The sequence below is a fragment of the Tetrao urogallus genome, assembly GCF_951394365.1.
Source record: "Tetrao urogallus genome assembly, chromosome: 8".
Classification (NCBI taxonomy): Eukaryota; Metazoa; Chordata; class Aves; order Galliformes; family Phasianidae; genus Tetrao; species Tetrao urogallus.
In genome coordinates, this window is record NC_136821.1 from 21,756,573 (window position 1) to 21,775,904 (window position 19,332).

At 36.1% G+C, this 19,332-nt stretch overlaps 1 protein-coding gene across 4 annotated transcripts in view; it reads left to right on the plus strand.

The window, feature by feature from the left end:
• OSBPL6 (oxysterol binding protein like 6) overlaps nucleotides 1-19,332 on the plus strand; it is a gene marked incomplete at both ends in the record, with an annotated part of 41,674 nt that overhangs the window by 21,975 nt on the left and 367 nt on the right. For 2 of the 4 annotated variants that reach the window (XM_079539427.1, XM_079539428.1), the window contains 13 exons: nucleotides 5,430-5,595; nucleotides 6,558-6,688; nucleotides 8,741-8,848; nucleotides 11,027-11,164; nucleotides 12,169-12,253; nucleotides 12,445-12,698; nucleotides 13,975-14,112; nucleotides 14,451-14,514; nucleotides 15,109-15,187; nucleotides 16,335-16,479; nucleotides 17,147-17,291; nucleotides 18,244-18,370; nucleotides 18,973-19,095. In XM_079539427.1, coding sequence (XP_079395553.1) covers nucleotides 5,430-5,595; nucleotides 6,558-6,688; nucleotides 8,741-8,848; nucleotides 11,027-11,164; nucleotides 12,169-12,253; nucleotides 12,445-12,698; nucleotides 13,975-14,112; nucleotides 14,451-14,514; nucleotides 15,109-15,187; nucleotides 16,335-16,479; nucleotides 17,147-17,291; nucleotides 18,244-18,370; nucleotides 18,973-19,095 — 1,703 coding nt within the window. Of the gene's footprint in view, nucleotides 1-1,954; nucleotides 2,030-5,429; nucleotides 5,596-6,557; nucleotides 6,689-8,740; nucleotides 8,849-11,026; nucleotides 11,165-12,168; nucleotides 12,254-12,444; nucleotides 12,699-13,974; nucleotides 14,113-14,450; nucleotides 14,515-15,108; nucleotides 15,188-16,334; nucleotides 16,480-17,146; nucleotides 17,292-18,243; nucleotides 18,371-18,972; nucleotides 19,096-19,332 lie in introns of all 4 variants that reach the window. The other 2 variants (XM_079539426.1, XM_079539429.1) reach the window with 2 other exon arrangements.

Sequence of the window (19,332 nt, forward strand, 5' to 3'; positions counted from 1 at the left end):
TGCTTACTGTGGTTAATTCCATGATAAAAGTGGGGTTGCTTCACTGAGAAAAATCAATCATAGCATGTATATATGTGCTTTTTAGAATTGGGGATTTAGTTTTGCTGAATTAACAGCTTAATTTACAAGCCTTTTCTCAGGAGAAAAACACTTGGGTTGTTTCTCTGAAGAAGGGTTGCTTATATAAGGGAGGTTTATTTTATTTTTTAAAAGTCTATTTTAAAAAGTCTTAAAGTAATTTACAACAACAGCTTAATCAGTCTGCATTCATTCTTTTGTACAAAAACTGACTTTTGGTTAAAGAACAATTTTACATTCCCATGATTGTCAAAGATCTTGAAGAAAAAAATAGTACTGAACAGCAGCAAAATGAACTATCATTGATATAATTTCTTTCAGTGCTCAGAGAAGTACTTAGTCAAGGGTAGATGGAGGGAGAATTTTTTTTTTTTTTTTTAGCAGAACTATTTAGTACAGAATTATTTGAAAAGTCAGCTTGCTCTGCTGAGGTTTCCAGATCATGAATTAAACCTGGTTTATTACTCTTTGCATTAAATAAGTACTTAGTGACATGTTATTAATTGTAGCTCAGATAGTTACTTGGCTTTATGTTGTGTTTGGGGGTGGTGCTTCTGTGGAACTCCTTGTTTCAATTTTAGTAATGTCTACCTGCATTCAGAATCTTGCAGTTTTTGAGTGCTAAATATATACATTTGTGCGTCTCTATGTGCATGTATGTATAAATTTGTCTCTATTAGTTGAACAGTAATAGTGTGTTCAGAACTCTCATTGAGTGTAGACATACTTTTGCAGAGCACAAAGAGCTTTAAATTTTGCCCCCTCCTAATAAGCTACATTATACTGTTCTTCGCCATGATGTCCTGGTGTCTGAGTACCGTTGCTATTCCTTTGATACCCATATTGCTTTCAGAAAGAGAAAAATGTATATGAATTTAAAACACTGAAATGGCTATAAATGCATATATAGATTAAGAAGAATGTAAAGGAATTGAAAATGTTTTTCTATAATAATAATAATAAGGTGGCTTTTTTAGTGTTATAAATTCATCCAAATACTTCAAAACAGTGATATGATGTTAGGCATTAAGTAGAAGGGCTTTGTGGCAAGCATGGAGCTGTTCTGCATCATGCCGACTTCATGCAGCGTATACACAACTTTGATGTACCATGATGGATTTTGTTATAAGTAATGTAAAAATGAAGTTATGCAGGATGAAGCCATATGTTAGGCATGCAAAAAACACAGTTGTTGGAACACCTAGTTTTTGTTTGTGCTACTCTGTCTGAGATTTTGAACTGCTTCGAAAGCTAAGCCTTCAGTAATGTATAGAATGAGAAATAGGATCTTAGAGAACACAAAAGGATGGTATGTAGTGAAAATGAAACAAGCCCAAGTATGGACAGAGAAATGCCAGAAATGTGCACAGGAGTATTTATGTAAGGAAGCTCCCTATAATGCACACGCTCACATGTTTTACTATTGAGATGTGTGCATCTTCAGTAACCACAGTTGATGCACTTCCACAGATGCCAAGTGATCTCTTTCAGAATTCATCTTCTAGGTGGTGAAGTGAAGGAGTTTTTGTTTTAAGTTTTCTTCCATGCCATAGCATCTGTTTTGTTTTCTTATTCCATAATTGCATTATGACTCTGAATAGCAAAGCTAATAGAATTAATTTTTCTTTTTTTGTCCACTGCAGTCCAATTCTTCTGGAGATAACATTAGCGAAGTACCTAGCTATATAAGTCTCTGGCATACACAGGTGAGAACATATGATATGTTCTCAAAATGTGTAGGACATAAGAGTTAACAAAATTGAAATCCACTTAAAGACTCTCCCTCTCCCTTTTCTGATCACCTTTCATCTTCCTCTGTCCATCACCCCTTCCCTTCTCTTTCTCTGCTTCCTTCTCTTCTTGCATTCACTGTCAGGAAGGGCCGGCACCGAAGGGCCAGTTCAGCACAACACGACGCCGGCAGAGACTAGCAGCTGCAGTGGCTACAACAGTGAGTGGATTTAAAAATCAAGGCATAGCTTGAAAGATGGGAAGCTGTGTAACTTGAATGCGTAATAAGCTTACGAAGCTGGTTCTTGCACTTTATGGAGGTGTCCATGCTACCCATTCTGAGCTGAGTCACTTAAAAGTGATCAGGCCTGATACAAGTGGGTATCACAGTTGGGGTTCTGAGCTTGTTTTCATGGTAATGTACCTCTTCCTTTATGCAATTGCAAGTGATGAACAGACTCGGGCCCTGCACTGTTTGAAAATAGCTTTATTATTTATTGAATATAGCTTATATTATTTAAAATGGACTGAAATGATCACATTTTGTTAAAAGATTCTCATAACGGTCTATAGAAAGACAGTGAAAATGAGATTTGCCACAAACAAACAAGAAATGATGATACTTCCTGGTGTTTTTGTTTTGTTTTGTTGTTTTTTTTTAGTAATGTAAGATTAGCCTTTTCATTTAAGGTACTTTGATTACATTCCATGATCCAAAAAAGTCATATTACTATTGCTAGTGTCGGTTTTTCATTTTTGCTAATTCTCCAAGCCTTTGACACACAATTTGGAGCTCTGAAATCAACATGCAGGCTACTAACTGGGAGTGGGTGATGCTATTTGTGAAACTAAATTAGCATTGTAAGTATACCTTCAGCTGCTGCTTTCTCAGGAAAGCAATTATTAGGAATGCACAATATAGATTAGTCCCTCAAAGGATTAGTGAAACAGATGGGGAAGACATAAAAATATAGAAAAAAAGAGCTCTGTGCAACTGAAGAATAAAATGAGCTTTAAACACATACCTCTACCTAGCTCAGTCAGTCAACATCAAGCTAAAGTTTTCGGAGGTGTGCTGCTCCAGCCTATAGCTGAAATCCCCTAGCTCAGATGTAGCTTCTGCTTAAGCCTGAATAACTTGAGCCCTGTTGCCAGAACCATGAACCTCATTTACTATTAGGTCGTCCTGAAAAACGAGAGAAATCAGTGCTCCTCCAGTACCCAAAATAACTTCTCTAAACTTAATTCCTTGTAATCAGTTGAAGCCATGTATAGATGCAGAATATCAGTCAAATATTGATGGGTGATCTTATCTTCTCTGCCTTTGTAGCAAAGAAATAAACCCCCATCTCAGTTTGCTGTCTCTATAGTCTGAAAGATACAGAATTACATCAGGTAAAATGCAGAAGGGAAAGGCTTGTGTTACAACCCACTGTACTGGGAACAGTCTGTCTCTATGTGAGCATGCAGTTCTGAAGAGGCTGATGAATGAGTGTTATTTCAGCCCTTGGAATAAATCAGAAAGTCAGGACGTGGTGTACCTGAAATCATGTCTTCAAAAATGAGGAAGAAAAACTAGAGGGATGCATCAAGAAACTATGTACTTAAAAAGATAGAAAAACTAATAGGTAATCAAGGCAGCATCAGACCACCATGAGTGTAAAGAGAAAGCACTACAATGAGAGAAGAAAAAAAGGGAGGAGAGGTTCATGGGCACTGCTTCTTAGATAGATGGTTCTTCAAGAAAATGAGTTTGTTTGCTGTTGTTGTTTTTTTTTTTTTTTTTCCATTGTTTGTGAAAAGTAACTTCGAAACTCTTCCAAGATGCAGATGAGGAGAGTTCATATCAGTCAACAGTTAATTAATTTTGGTTCATGTATCTAAAGCAGTCAGCAAAGCAGCTACTTGTCTCTGACATGTCAGTGCGTGTTTCTTGCAAGCAGTGTGACGGTAATTGTAGAGCATATGAATGCTGTTTCTAGGACTGAAAATAAAATATTCTTTTTTTCAATAAACTTCACTAGAAAACATTGCTTTTCAGCCTGGCCAGCTGAGGTATGAGGCAGCAATGCTGTCTCTAGAAGCAATTTATTCTACATCCCTGTTAACAGAATCTTAATATGAGTCAAAAAGGAAGTAAAAAAAAAACTACTTTGTTGTATAAATAGAAATCAAAACAATGAAAGAAGAGGATAAAGATTACACTGGTTAGGTGCTGTGAAACGGTTAGTCTGTGTTATATGTATATGGAAATTGAAGGGCAAGGTTGAAAATGGTATTGCCAGAATGTGCTCAAGATGTGGTTAATACGTCCAGTAGCATTTTAAGGGAGAAACCTAAGATGGTTATTGGTGACAAATGTTATAGGAAGGGATTGGTAGAACTATTCTTTAATGTAATCAAATAACAAGGTAACAATTTCAGATACTGATGGCAGTATGTAACTTATCTGTTGATGTAAATATATATATATATATATATATATATCTCTTAGTAATATGACTTTTTATTTTATCTGCTACTCTTAATCATGTCTCGGAATACACTTTTTTTTCCTCCATTTTTCATATTTGAATAATTACATTGGGCTGCAGAGTGGAAGTTTTTGATTTATACATTTGGTCAATATGATAAAATAAACTTGAATTTGTTTAACAATGCTTAATACTGAAGTAAAAAAAATGTAGTTCTGCATGCATTCCCCTTTCATTTAGTTTTGAAAATTAGGTTCTTGACTGGATTTTTATACAAATATATGCAAATGGTAAAATAAAAACGCACTGTCACGCACACATGTCACATGTAAAGCAGCATACATACGTTGCTTATGGAACATATAGGTAACTATTCAGTACAGGTGATATATTTATATGTAAAACTTATAAATAAGGTATGCACTTATTTTTGTTTACTGTACTGGAAACTATAGAAGGAAAAAAGTGAAAACTGATAAATGGAAGTCTTTACTGCATTTTACTTAACTGCATCTCTATGCATTAATTTGTAGCTCTTGTACTTCAAATGAAAATTAAGTGAACATTTATTTGTGGTTTTTTTTTTATTTGATAGAAAATGGAAAGACCACATGATTTTCCCTTTTCATTGTTGCGTGTAGAGTGGTTTCTATTTCAGGTGTAAAAGTGGTTTTCAGATTGATACGGAGATTAATTTTCCATGATACATTTGAGAATAGTATCCTATCTCTAGTCTGTGGAGGAACTTGCATGCTGGTACTCGAAAAATGGATTCATACTATGTGGACTCCAACAATGATATACAAGGAAGCATGTGTAATGGCTAAATTTTCTAGTCGTCTTTTAAGCATTAGAAAATGACCAGTTTTTGTGAATGTTAAAATTGGAATATTCTACTGCTAGCAATCAGCTCAATACTTAGGCTATTTTTGTCTGTTTCAGTGAAAGTTTTCAAGAACTACAAGGAATTCTGCATCAACTGTGCTGTGATTTAGGACAGTAAAAAGTTATATGTTTGTTCTTCACATTTCAACCAAGCACTTTTTTTTTTTTTTTTTCAGAAGGAATAATTTATATTTTGCTTCAACAGAATTTAAAAGTTGGTTTTCTTCTTAAACAATACATCTTTATTGTTTCTTGCTGTAGGTCCCTTTCAGTGCCACAATGTCCCCAGTTCGGCTGCATTCGTCCAATCCCAACCTTTGTGCAGATATCGAGTTCCAGACCCCCCCAAGCCATGTAACAGATCCTCTGGAGTGCTCTACAGAGTACATGAAGCTTCAAGAAGAATTCTGCCTGATGGCACAAAAAGGTAACTAGAAACATCAAACCTTTCCTTTACTGTGCTTTTCTGTTGTGTTTCGTTATTACCTTGACTTTATCGTGGCCAAGATGTTCATCTGTGTTAGATGATACCAGAAAAGAATTTAGAGCTGGTCAGATGATTTACTTAAAGATTACGTATGTTATCCTTCATATATTTTGTGTGGATGTTGTGAATATGGAGAAAGGTAAACCCTCAAATGAGGGCTTTCCTTTAGAAAAAATTTGAACTTGTTTTTGCACCGTGTAAATACATGATTGATATTGGAAACATTTGGTTTTATCTCTTCCGAAAGACAAATCAAAATGTCACTAATGCATAACCTTGTGCAGGGATTTTTTTTCTTTCTGGGTGCAAATTTTTGTGAGAGATTCTCTGCGTCTATCGATGCAACGAAGGTAATGTTTACTACTAAAATGTACTTTAGAAATGTCACCGCATTGCCAAAAAAAAAAAAGGTTCTGCAGATTGAAAAAGGCTTTTAAATAGTATTTGCAATCAGTTTGCTATGTGTTACATAAAAAATGCAGGAAAAATATGATACTACTTAAAAAGTAAAGTCTATTTCAAGACCAGGTAAGCCTTGTTATTGATGCAGTATTAAGTCTTAGCCAAACTTCAGATTTTATTACCCTGAAACATAAACAAACAAAGGAAAAAAGAGAGCCTCAGACACAGATTTTCCAAATATACAATTTTTCATTCACTCAGCATCAAGAATATACTTAAAAAAGGTGTGAACATATTGTATATACGTTGCAACTCTAAGAAGCAAGTGGTTGTACTTAATCTGGATACACATTACTTGAAGTTCATTCAGGCCTGTATTTGAAATTTCTGTATGTGTGGGATAGAAATCTCACTCTGTCTTTATTGCTAAAGTATTTTAATAAATGTAAATGTGTATTTCTATATCTGAGAAAACACTTGTGATCTTTTTTTTTCTTTAGTGCATTCGCTTTTGAAGTCTGCCTTCAACAGCATAGCTATAGAGAAGGAGAAGCTTAAGCAGATTGTCTCGGAACAGGATCTTACAGGTCACAATGCTCAAATAGCACACCTCAGACAGTCCCTTTCTCAGGTATGTTCTTGATTTGATTGCAAGCTCAGCTGATTTGCCAGATGCACTGTTTCTGTTTTGGCTATTCCCTGAGGTAGGGGAAGCCAAGAGAACAAGGTTCTTAACCAGAAATATGGCATGTATTCTGCTGTGGACATGAGAACATAGGTCCAACCTCAGTGCGTGTGGAGGATATATATCTTTTTTTTCTTTTTGTAAGCATGTATTTATTATAGTTTTCCAAGGTGAAACAAGAGTATCAACAATTTTTATGGGAATGATAGATATCTTTTTTGGTGCCGCCTCTAGCACATTCAAAGAGATACTCTAGTTTTTTTAAATTGAGTTTTAAATTTTGACTGTGTATTTTCAGATTTGTTTTATATGTCCTTGTCTCCAACTGCAAAAGGAATTATGTGTTAAAGAATAATCATGGGTAAACAGAATTTTCAAATCCGAACCTGTTATTGGCCAGTGTCTCTCCCACTTAAGCTGAAGGAAAATTTGTCATTTGCTTTAGTTGGGCAGAAGAGATGGAGCAACAGTAAGTGCTTTGGGGGAGTACCCTACACCATTTAGTGAGATGTATTTTCATGTTGCAAAACAACTCCAGTGTTTCAATTTAGAAAAGCTTGTGCAAGCAAGAAATGACAGCAGAGGTGTAGGGGCAAATAGAACTTGACCCAAAAGTGAAGACAATTTCATGCATTATTATTGTTACTGAGTTGTATTTTTTTGCTGTGAAATTAAAACTGAGACATAATGCTTCTGTAGACATAGATGTGTGATGTTACATAGATTGATTACTGCATATGGCAGTAAAGAAAGATTAAGGCCAAAATATAATGGTAACCATTTATTGTCACTGATACAAATTTAACCAGGACTTGCGGAAACTTGCTAGCAGCTGGTATAAAATAGATGGTGGTATGTTCCTCTTATTCGTGGCCTCCAGTGTCAGTCTAAAAATCACTGTCACTCATCAGTTCACTATCTCAATGGGCAATAAATGGAAGTTTAGCATAGTCAGTCTCTTGACCAGGTTTTGGCAGTTTAGGAAGCTACAGCCCAATTGATGTTAGTGGTCTTACCTTACATTTTCCCTTCCATGTGAACATGCCCAGGTCATTTCAGAAAAAAGCAAAATGGCATAGTTTAAACTGTCTTCAGTGACTGTTAAAACCTATTTTACTTTGATCCTACATTGTTTCAGTGCAATCATGTAATCTGTTCCAGGGACAGGAGCAGGAAGATTGTGACTGTGGTAACAATAACTGCCCACTACAAAAGTATGTCTGCTGTTCTGTTATTCCCAGTGTGAGGGATACCTTAGGTTTATGTCAATTCGTGTTCTGGGTGTATAACATATTATGCTTTTTTGGATTTAAACATGCATGTACATGTTGAAACATGTCACAATGTGACAACAGTCACGTCCTTCTACACATCACGCAATGTGTATATGCACCCGTGTTTATAATCTAGCTTGGGCATTAAAGGAGGAGGAAGATTAGCAGATACCAGGCACCATTTACATTTTACTGGCATCAATTTATTTTGTGGTCCATAGTTTTTTGTGAGCACACATGCAAATACAGCAGCTTGGTCTGGACAGGCAGACGTCCAGTGATGCTAGTCATTTTTGTTGTTTTCTCCTGAAAAGCAAGCAATTTCCTTCTGTGGGCTCTAAGAGTTGATAACTATCGTTCAGAAAGTGCTGTTGAGCCGTAAATCAGGAATATTGCAGTTGGTTCCTTTTCATTGCTCTGCAGTTTCGTAAGCTACTGGCATAGCTGCTGAAGAGCTACTTGAAGAATTAAGGTAGAATGCAGCTTAAATTGTGGGAAGGTATCGGTGCCCTCTGACCCTAGAAAATAATTGATAGCAAGCTGGTGAAAAGACGAAATGATGTTATAGAGGGTCTTGAAATGGGTATTTGCTTATAAATGAAAGAAATTGGGTTCTGTGACTTTTTTTACAACGTTTCTGAGGTTAAGATTTTTTTAAAAATATTTTTTGGTTGTTTAACACTTTTTAAAATTTGTAAATAAAATGTGCGATTTTTATTTTAAGGCTCTCAACCAGAATGCTGAACTAAGGAGTCGCTTGAACAGAATACATTCAGAATCTGTTATTTGTGATCAGGTTGTCAGTGTAAATATTATCCCTAGCCCTGATGAGGTAAGACTTCAGCCTTTAATGTGTTTAGAATATGATCAAACCCTGCTGTTCCTCACTAATAGCTAAAACAGATTATCAGATCTCTCAGGCTGGAAATTGGATATCTGTAGAAGTTTTCAGACTATACTTTTTCTACATAAAATTTAAACTTTTGTCTTTGCATATGTCAGGGCTCACGAAAGAACTACGTTCTCTGCAGAGAAATAGGGAGGGATTGCAGCTTTGTGGGAATTAATGAGGTTTTACTGTAATGTAACACAAAATAACACAGTAGGTAACTATTTCTGTATCGTCTCTTGCCAAATCAATAGAGTAGTGTAGTGTCTAATGGCAAGTGATTAGGTTTAATATCTTGAGTAGTGTTCAAAGGGTTCAGTGCATGAACCAAGCACTATACTAAATGTCTTGCTTTCTTCAGTCAACGGATAATCAAATGTGTTACAAATCAGTCTCCCTTGTGAGAAGGACAGATCTGAATTTGTGACCTGTAATACGTTGCAGTTAGTACTGTCATTTTGACAGCCATTCTGCTTGCATTTTACTGAAATACTTTACATCTCTCACTTCCATTCATTATTTTCTATGCATACATCATTTCAGTTAACATACTGTGGTTGTGGTTTCCTATTTTTTTTTTTTTTTCCAAGGAGAAAGGCAAGTGAAAATCTGTTTCTGGTTACTTTATTTGATTTTTCAAAAAATCCCATTTTTTGAATGCTGGAGACTGACAAAGAGAAGATGGAGGTGACACAGTGCCAGGGCACGACAACCTGTGGTTGAAGCAGCTGACAGTGAAGTTCTGAGCAAAGACTGTCTCTTCCATTTTGTATTTTTTGCTGCTTAGCTGTTTCTTTTTTAATATGTTATCTTCATACAGGTGTGTCTGACTGAAAAAGAGTTTCAAAGAGGATCCCAGGTCTCTCTTTCTTTTTTGTAAATATAACCTTTAGTTTATGGAATACGCATTAGTGAGCATCTTTTGTTTGTGTTTTTCCATGTCCCTCGGGTTGATACAGAAACTTAAAATTTTAACTACTTTTTGTAAAGATAACACTGAAATGAGCTGTTTCCATTATAATTCTTCAAACACCGTAAATCATCCACAAGCTTATAAACCTCAGTTAAAAAGGATGAATTTTTGACCTCCTGGCTTGTTTGTGACTTTTTTTTATGGTCAGTGCATTTTGAGGCACCTGTATAGAAATAGGATGAAGGTGTCAACAGAGTCATTTGCAGGACTTCCGGAGTAAGGTTAATGGAGATAATATTCCAATATGAAAAGAAACTGTGTTTTAAACACATTATATTATCCCAGAAACATGCTGTATAAATTAAGGGATTAAATAAGAAGTCTGTTTGCCTCCACAGCAGCTGCTGCTTTAGTGGAATAATTCAGAGAGAGAGGGAAGCTTAAATATTTTGTTCCTCTTTTTTAAAAGCTTGTAGAGTAACGTGCTGAAACATGGCATTTCTCTCATCAAATAAGAAGAGGAAGAAATGTTCGACTATTTAAATTAGCTTGCCCCTGAATTGATAGATGCTCTGAATTGACAGAGCACAGTTTGGGAATTCCTGCATTTGCAATTCTCTTTAAAATAAACCATAGAGAATTAATTCCCGCTAGTAATTGTGAATCAGTGTTAATCACTTAATTCAAATGAGATTTTGGAATATGTAGCCAATCTTTCTGGGTATTCAAACTTTTCAAACATTTATTACTAGACTGGTTAACAAGTCTACTTATTTTGAAGGTAATGTATAACTCCCTAGCCTTATTGAGTTTTTGGAGCTGGGTCCAAGTACTGTTAGTTGTTATGATGAGGTATCTTTCATCTGAATTTCATAGTTGAACTCATTTGACACAGTGCAGCTATTGTCCACCAAAGCATTCCTTTGCATATAGAACTAGCTCTGTAATTATTCACTGCTGAAGATTAGTAGCGGGTGCAGCTTAGAAGCAGGCTTTAAATGAAGACATGTATCTCACTGCTCAGATTGCACTTTATTTTGTAATTGTTCCAGCCTCGCTTATTGAGTACACGAGAAACCCTACTAAAATATTATCTCTACTGTCTTTTCCTATATGTGACACAGAAAAATATTCAGGTCATTTACCACTTTTATGCGTATTTCTTTATTATTAGAAGTAATATTTATATTTCTCTGCATTATTTACAGACGGGTGAACAAATTCATGTCAGTTTGCCATTGTCTCAGCAAGTTTCTAACGAGAGCAGGCTCTCTATGTCTGAATCAGTATCAGAGTTCTTTGATGCACAGGAGGTGCTTTTGTCTGCCAGCTCGTCAGAAAATGAGGTAGGCTATGATAGTGTACTGCAGCTTTGCTATCAGAAAGATTCAAGTATTGATGTCACTAGTGAACGGTTATTTTTTAATGCCATTTAGAATAAAAAGGTATCAGAATGCATAAGGTTTAGATAAATTTGCCTGAGACTCGTTTATGATGGGCTGCAGAGGTTCTCTGAAATTTAAAACTGAGCTGGAAGTTGTATCAATAATTCATGTTCATTACATGTTCTTAGTAGACTGTGTCAGTTTCAGGCAAAGATGACTGCAGCAATTAGGTCTGACTATGTGGTCAACTAATTTAGATTTTAAAGTATTCATTAAAAATAAAACAAAACAAAGTTGTTCTATCATATTGAAGTTATTCTCTGTAGTCAGAGAAGTAGACAAGTGTCAAAAATTGTGTCTCATTGAAGCTCAAAGGTGACCCTGCATCATGTGGCTGCCCTCAACTTTCCCATGGTATTTGAGCTAACTGCAGTATTTTACAGATTGGCACTTCAGCATCCCGTTGGAGATGTGCACAAGACAGACAGAGATAAACAATTTTTTTATTGTTCTAAGAAAAGAAGTTTAAACAAAATTTTTAAAAGTAGTTTTAACACTGATATAGTTCTTGTTTTTCAAAATGATAGGTCAGTGTTTGTGTCTGCTGAAATGTACATTTTAATGTTTGATTCTGTATGAAAAACTTAAGTCTCACCATCTCTTCTCACCTCCTATCCCCTATTTGTTATGCTGTTACTTTCTAGTTCTTTTGATCTCATTTGGAGTCACCCTTTTGTAAATGTAATATCTGTATTTGGCTTCATAATAAGCAATGCAGAAACATAAGGAGAGCATGTTGGTGCATTGGAAATATGGCTGACTGAAACCTCTGGTTGATTTAGTTGAGATCTCTAATTGTGTGCCGATTATATATTTGAATATTTTTGCTTCAAGTAATTGTGTGTATAATTTTTTAGTAAACTTTATATACATTTGAATTAATTGTTATTTTATTTATGTTTTAGGCTTCTGATGATGAATCTTATATCAGTGATGTGAGTGATAATATATCTGAGGACAACACCAGTGTTGCAGACATTTCTCGGCAAAGTATACTGCTACATTTTGAACTTTGGCAAATTATGTTGATTTTGTGATTTGCTACTTCTGTGTACAAGACCAACTTTGCTGAAATCAGTAAAGCTGGGCTTATTTTTTCTGGTGGTGAATTTAGTTCAGTCACCAAGACTGTTTTTCTTAATGTGGTGCTATGTTGTGATAATACTTTTCTCCCTTCCCAGTTGTCAATGGTGAACTAACTGGAGGAGCGTTCAGGAATGGACGGCGAACTTGTCTCCCAGCTCCCAGCCCTGACACCAGTAACATCAATCTATGGAATATTTTGAGAAATAACATTGGTAAAGATCTTTCCAAAGTATCCATGCCAGTTGAGCTAAATGAGCCTCTGAACACCTTGCAACATCTTTGTGAAGAGTTGGAATATAGTGAACTCTTGGACAAGGCTGCTGAAACGGATGATCCTTATGAACGCATGGTAATAAATTTAGTGTAGCACTTCTTATGTCTGTATTAAAAAGGAAACTGTTTTGTGGAGGTCCATACAGGACCCTCTATTCGTCTTCCATTACACGGAACTCCCTGCTTGGTCAGGTCCATCTGCCCTGTAGGTATGTCTGTGTTTTTCACCTGATAGCCAGCAGCCAGCATTTGGCTCTTATGTTTGTGTATATTGTGTCTTTTCTTCATGGGAGGCAGGGAAAGGTGGTTAAGGGACTTGGCAGCACTGTTGCTGAACATATTTGTTGTTCCCTGGCACAGCCTCGCAGCACTGCAAGTACCTGGCAGTAGATGGCCTGTCTTTTTGTCGTGGCCAGGTACTCGGGTCCATTAACTGCCCTGTTCACGTGGGCTGAAGAGAGCAATTCTAAATTCTAGCAATTCTAGCATTCTAAATGCTAGAGTTTTTTCCTTACTTCTGAAGAATTTGTACCTGTCTTATGATAGGAGCTTGAAGAGGAGGTAGAAGAGGTTCATGAAGAGAAAGACGGTGCAACTGAAATTGAATTAAATTGAATTAAAATCCTCATATCTGCTACTGAGATGTAGTGCACTACTGGGCAACTGTTACAAGCCAAACTTAACAAACACCTTATGTTTTCACACCCCAGCTGAGGCACTTTCAAAAACTGAAATTTTTGAAAACAGAAATGCTGAACTACCCAGATCAGACGATAAGTGATGGCTGTGCTGTGAATGTTGCCTGCTTTCTGCTCTGCTATTGGAAAAACCAGGAGCTTGTTATCTGCATGCCTGTCATGATTCCTTGAACTGTAGTTGCTAACTGGAGCTGCAATCTGAATTAATGTGGCATGTCAGTTAGCATATTACTCCAGCTGGCTCTTGTTCAGAGGTTGGAGTGTACAGGTAGATATAGGGGGGTGGACCATGCACGGGAGATCGTGAGATACCTTAGCATGAAGGACATCCTCAGTGGGAGCTCTTCATGTTTAGCAGTAAATAAAATGGGTACCAATGGGGGAAAATTGAATGGGGGAGAATTGATCCTGTCATTTAAAATTATCATCCAGTATTCACAAACAGCATGGGTGGCTTAGTCTGTGTTGTAGCTCTTGGTTGATAAGCCTGATCAAAGGTGGAAATTAGTGTCTTGTACAGATTGTTTTAGGGACCTATGAGAAGAGACTGACAGACCATGAAAAAAAATTGTACCACAATTCTGCTATGTGATATCCCCACGCTATAAGAATCTCAGCCTATTTTCTGTTATGTTCTTCTCTGTATTTCAACAGGTTCTCATAGCTGCTTTTGCAGCATCAGGTTATGCCTCTACGTATTTCAGAGCAGGAAGTAAGCCGTTTAACCCTGTGCTTGGTGAAACTTACGAATGTATTAGAGAAGACAAAGGATTTCGATTTTTCTCTGAGCAGGTAAAGCTTGTTTCTAGATGAGTATTGATGTTTAGGTTTCTTTGTTTAACAGAGTGATCTTCTTCCTTCTTTTGAGTTAAAATGGTATGTTTTCTTAATAGTAAAGAAAGGTAGCAAGTATGAGTGAACTCATTAAATACTAGGTGTCTGTTTTTATAGTAATCTGTTGTAGTGTTTTAAACAGATAATGTAAAACTGAAGCTTAAACTGTCATCTGGTTTCATAGCAAAACAAGTTAGTAGTGTGGACTGCTTACTGTTTTTATATTGCAGTAACAGTTGTATTGCTTTTTGGAATGAAAATTAATTATTTTTTAACTCAGACAAGCTGTTTTTCAGGTTAGCCACCATCCTCCCATTTCAGCCTGCCACTGTGAATCGAAGAACTTTGTGTTTTGGCAAGGTATACATTTATAATTGAAAAGCGCAGAACTTTTTTTTTTTTTTACTAGCAAGTAAAAACTTTGTAGAAGCTGAGCTTTGTGTTTATTTAAATTTTATACTTAAAGTTTGTAGTAAGACATTAAAAACTGATGCTTTGAATTAATTCACTCAAAATTCTCATTCCTAAGAGTAAGTAGGTGTGTTAGATTTTCTTGTCACTTGCAGCATGTTTATACATTTCTATTTAAAAGTTTTTTACCAATAAAATTATTTCTTATAATCACAAGCTGCTGTTTCTTTTGGTTTTTTTTTTGTTTTTTTTACAAAGTTGAACAAGCAGATGTTTATTTCTTTGTCTCTACTGTCATATACATTGAATTTATATTGAATAGTCTCAGGAGAGATTTGACAGCACAGTACAGGTATAACTTCTAGAAGAAAATGAAACTTTATCTTTTCTGATCTAATACCATTCTCTAGTTGTTCGTTTTCTTTTTTTGTATTTTCATGACAACCTCATACTATGCCATTGTAAATGATGTAGTACAGCAGATCCCTGCAAGAGGGAGAATTGAGTCTTCCTGGTTTTGTAAATCTTTTTTTTTATGTTCAGATATCAGGTGGAAAAACAAATTTTGGGGGAAATCAATGGAAATTCTTCCAGTTGGAACTTTGAATGTGACTCTTCCAAAGTAAGCTACTGTTATATTTCGTTTTGGTTTCTGACGTAGTCTAATCTGTACGTCCTTGTAACTGGATTGGATGAAGGATAAGCAAAGGGCACATGAATTGAACTGTGTGGGTGAGGGTTAGCATGTAGCTCAAATCTCTTGTGTGTACATGCAGGTTGGGACACTGAAGTGATCAGCTGTTCAGAACAAGGCTGACGGTACTTTCAGCTAGCGTTGTCCATATTAAAGCTCTCAATACTGCTAGTATGGCCTCAGAAGAACCAGTACTAATATTTGAAGGTCATTTTCAAAATGTGAAAGCAAAAAAATGCAGTTTGATTTTAAACAAATAGTGTAAGGAAGGAGTTTCAATACAAATAAAATTGGTTTTAAGTTGTAAACCATGAGAATATAGCATATTCTCATATATATCATACATATAGCATAGGAGAGGATACTTTAAGCATGCCTGCAGGTTCTGCAATACTCTGTTCTTGATCCTTTGAATTGGGGGCACTTTTCTTTCTTTCTGCCTGTAACATATGGCATCCTTAGGGACTCCACCTCTTTATCATATCATCAAATCAAAGTAAATGCATTCTGAAGTAGCTTTGTCTTCTGTCTACATGTTTGGCCCTCAGCTCTGTAGGAGAATGTGCTTCATTCACCCATTTTAATCTCTGACAACAGATGTGCTCTTACTCCAAGTAGCTTTGACAGAGGAAAAGAGAAAATGTACCAGTGAGCCTACTTCACTTCTGTTTTCTTCTTTCCGTATTTAGTTTGTTCTATCTGTAATTTAATTGCTTTGTCTGCCTCTGGCCTAAATCCAACCTTATACTGATCTTTGGATCCAGGTCTCCTAGAACTGAAGCCGAAGCACATAATGCTCTGAGGACAGTGAATATGCTCTGCAGGACTTCAGTGATTCATAATGTCTTATTTGTATTTTGTAGCATCATTCTTCAGTTCTCCACACTAGAGCTTAGGTGGACTTTTCCATGGAAGATTAATAACATGCCCAGAACTTATGCTTTTAATAAAATAAACGATTGTTACAAAAGTTTTTCAGGAATATAGTCTGGTAATTATGTTAATGATTTACTTTTTTTTTCCATGATGATCATGATTAATTTGCATTATTAACCTCTTATTGATCTATTCTTAGGTATGGAGACTACTACGTCTGGAACAAAGTCACTACTTGCATACATAATATCCTTAGTGGAAGGAGGTGGATAGAACACTATGGAGAGATAACAATCAGGAACACAAAAAGCAGCGTTTGTATTTGTAAACTCACATTTGTCAAGGTAAGACGTTTATTCTAATGCATATCACTGCACGGCTTAAGTTTGTATAGAACTGTTCCTTCAATATTCCTGAAATGTGTTACGCTTCTGACTTATCAACATTTGTGAATATGTAAATCATCAAATAAGAGTGCTGTTTCAAACAGCATGACTCTTCTGTTGAACTGGTCAACTTTATGTCAGCATCTTACATTGCTGTACAGCTGTGTGCTATACTGCTGTTGATTTTAATGAAAATCATTTTAAAATGAAATAGCAAAATTTCTGTTATTACAATGGAAATGCAAGCTCACTGGATAGACTTTTGTGCCATCTGCATTTGCTAGAACTTGGCCACCACTTCTATCTCTTTGGCTTCAGTAATGCCTTCGTTCCTGTTATTTTAATAACCAGGCAAGGGTCATAAATAAAAACAGGTCAGTGTACAGCAGGTAATTAACTGTACTTAGATACCTTTTATACCAAAACCGGTTATCGAGTCATTCAAGGTTTCCCATACACTAACAGTTAATATTCAGATCATTCAAATTTTGAATGCCATTATTCTTGGTGAGCAATTCTGATGTAAAATTTTGACTGTTGGTGACACATTAAGATACATGCAATGTTGGTATTGACACAGTGAGTGATGTGGTGACTGAGTAGTAATTCCTTATAAAACTTGCAGGTAAACTACTGGAATTCAAATGTAAATGAAGTCCAGGGAGTTGTGATAGATCAAGAAGGGAAGGTAGTGCATCGCCTCTTTGGAAAGTGGCACGAAGGTCTTTATTGTGGTGTAGCACCTTCAGCCAAATGCGTGTGGAGGCCAGGTAAGAAGCTTGTGATAAACTCTGGCAGGCACCATGGTATGTTTCTAAACTGTGTAAAGCACTCTGAGCAATCATTTTAAGTACATGAAATGCTACTGGGGAAATATGTTTTTAGCTAAACAAGTGAACAAGGTTTTACAGGTGTTTATAATGAAGATAAATGGAAATCTCCTACTTGGCTCAGTCTACATCTTGGTTTGACTTCTTATCAAATCCTTTTGGGTGCTGGAGACAATATAAAAACGAAACTGAGAAAATATTTGGATATCTAGGTCTGCATGACTACTTTCTCAAAGAGAGCGGGGCCATCTTACCAAATTTAGTCTTCTGTTAAACTAAAGGATTTGTCTTCAGAGATAGTGAGCTCTTGTGATTTCAGAAGCTGAATTCAGCTTCGTTATTGCTTGCTTAGAAATTCTACTGTTGAATTACTCTTCCTTTGCACGTGTAGTATTTTTCATATGTAAAGAGTGATTATCCAGTATCTGTCTTAATTGATAATGTTTTGTGCCTGCTATGCTCTGATGGTTGTCAATGCTGAAGGTTCAGGACAGTGCCCAGTCAGACTTTGCATGAGCATACAGTCCAGAATTAACACAGCAATTTAGCTAGGATTGGCTTTTGTATACGCATCTGAAAAGCGTGGGAACAGGAAGTTATTTCACTTGGAAATCTTGAGAACAGTAATTTTTATTTAAAAAGGAAGGATCATGAAAGCTTTGAATCTACTAGCAGGTAATTACAACCTATACAGGATAAGCAATTGAAATTAGTATTTTAGTGCATGTTGATCTATCTAGAGAATGCCTTTTGATACTTTTTAATTGTGTGTAAGAGTAAAGTATTTTAATATTTTTTTTTGCTTTTACAGTTAAATAAATAAATATTTTGCATGTTTATATTAGCAGTTTAAAATGCGTGTTTTTTTTTTTTGTCATGCATATACATGCAGGCTCCATGCCAACCAACTATGAACGGTATTATGGCTTCACAAGATTTGCTATTGAGCTCAATGAGTTAGATCCTGTACTGAAACATCTTCTTCCAACAACAGATGCACGATTCAGGCCGGATCAAAGGCAAGAATGCTTATTTATGCACTTAATATTTGGTGATTTTAAGGGTGCATTTGGCTGAGTATTGGTTTTCGTCTATGCACAGTCTAGACTTGGAGAATTCTCCTAGCTCTGAAGGTACTCAGTAGTGAAGTCAAATTTCTGCTTCACTCAATTGAAGGAAAGGAAAATAGAAAGCATCCTGCTTAGTATACTGCACAAGCCTTCTAGCTGAAGGTACATGCTTAGTATACTGTACAGGTCTTCTAGTCGAAGGTAGTATTTTTCATAACAGGCTGGAATTACATGCTCTGAAATGTCATGCCCTGCAGCTGTGAATGGAGGCAATGGGAATTCCCTCCTAATTCTCAGTTCATACTACTTCAGTGTTTGTGATACACTGAAGTAATTAGAGATAATGTATGCCTAAGGCTGGAAGGCAGTTACCTGCAACTGGGGAGTCGAGTATCAGTCACTCCCATTTTCTGAGGTTATGATTAGATCTTACAGAGGGTACAGCAAAGACAAGGAGCATGGTTTTCGCTAGTCTTTTGTGATGAACAGTCCTAGAAAATTCCTTGTTCAGATACAGTATGATTGCTATAAGATAGCTGTTATCCATACAGGCTTCTAGAGGAAGGAAATATAGAAGCAGCAGCATCAGAGAAGCAAAGAATAGAAGAACTCCAGAGAAGTCGGAGGCGGTACATGGAAGAAAACAGCATTGAATATGTACCCAAGTTTTTTAAGTGAGTCTTTTCATTTCAGTAGTAAACCTTTGCTGTGCTGTGACTGGATGAATTACTGAACCGCTCAGCCAATAGTTTCTGAAGTTGAAAATGGGGTAGAAGTATAACATTCTAGGAGCTGTCAATGTTCATCATTGTTAGCTCTTAGAAACTAAGATTTAGCTAAGTTATTGTAAGTCATTGCATAGACAAAGTAATAAGTAAATAAACAAAAACAATGTATGTACACACACACGG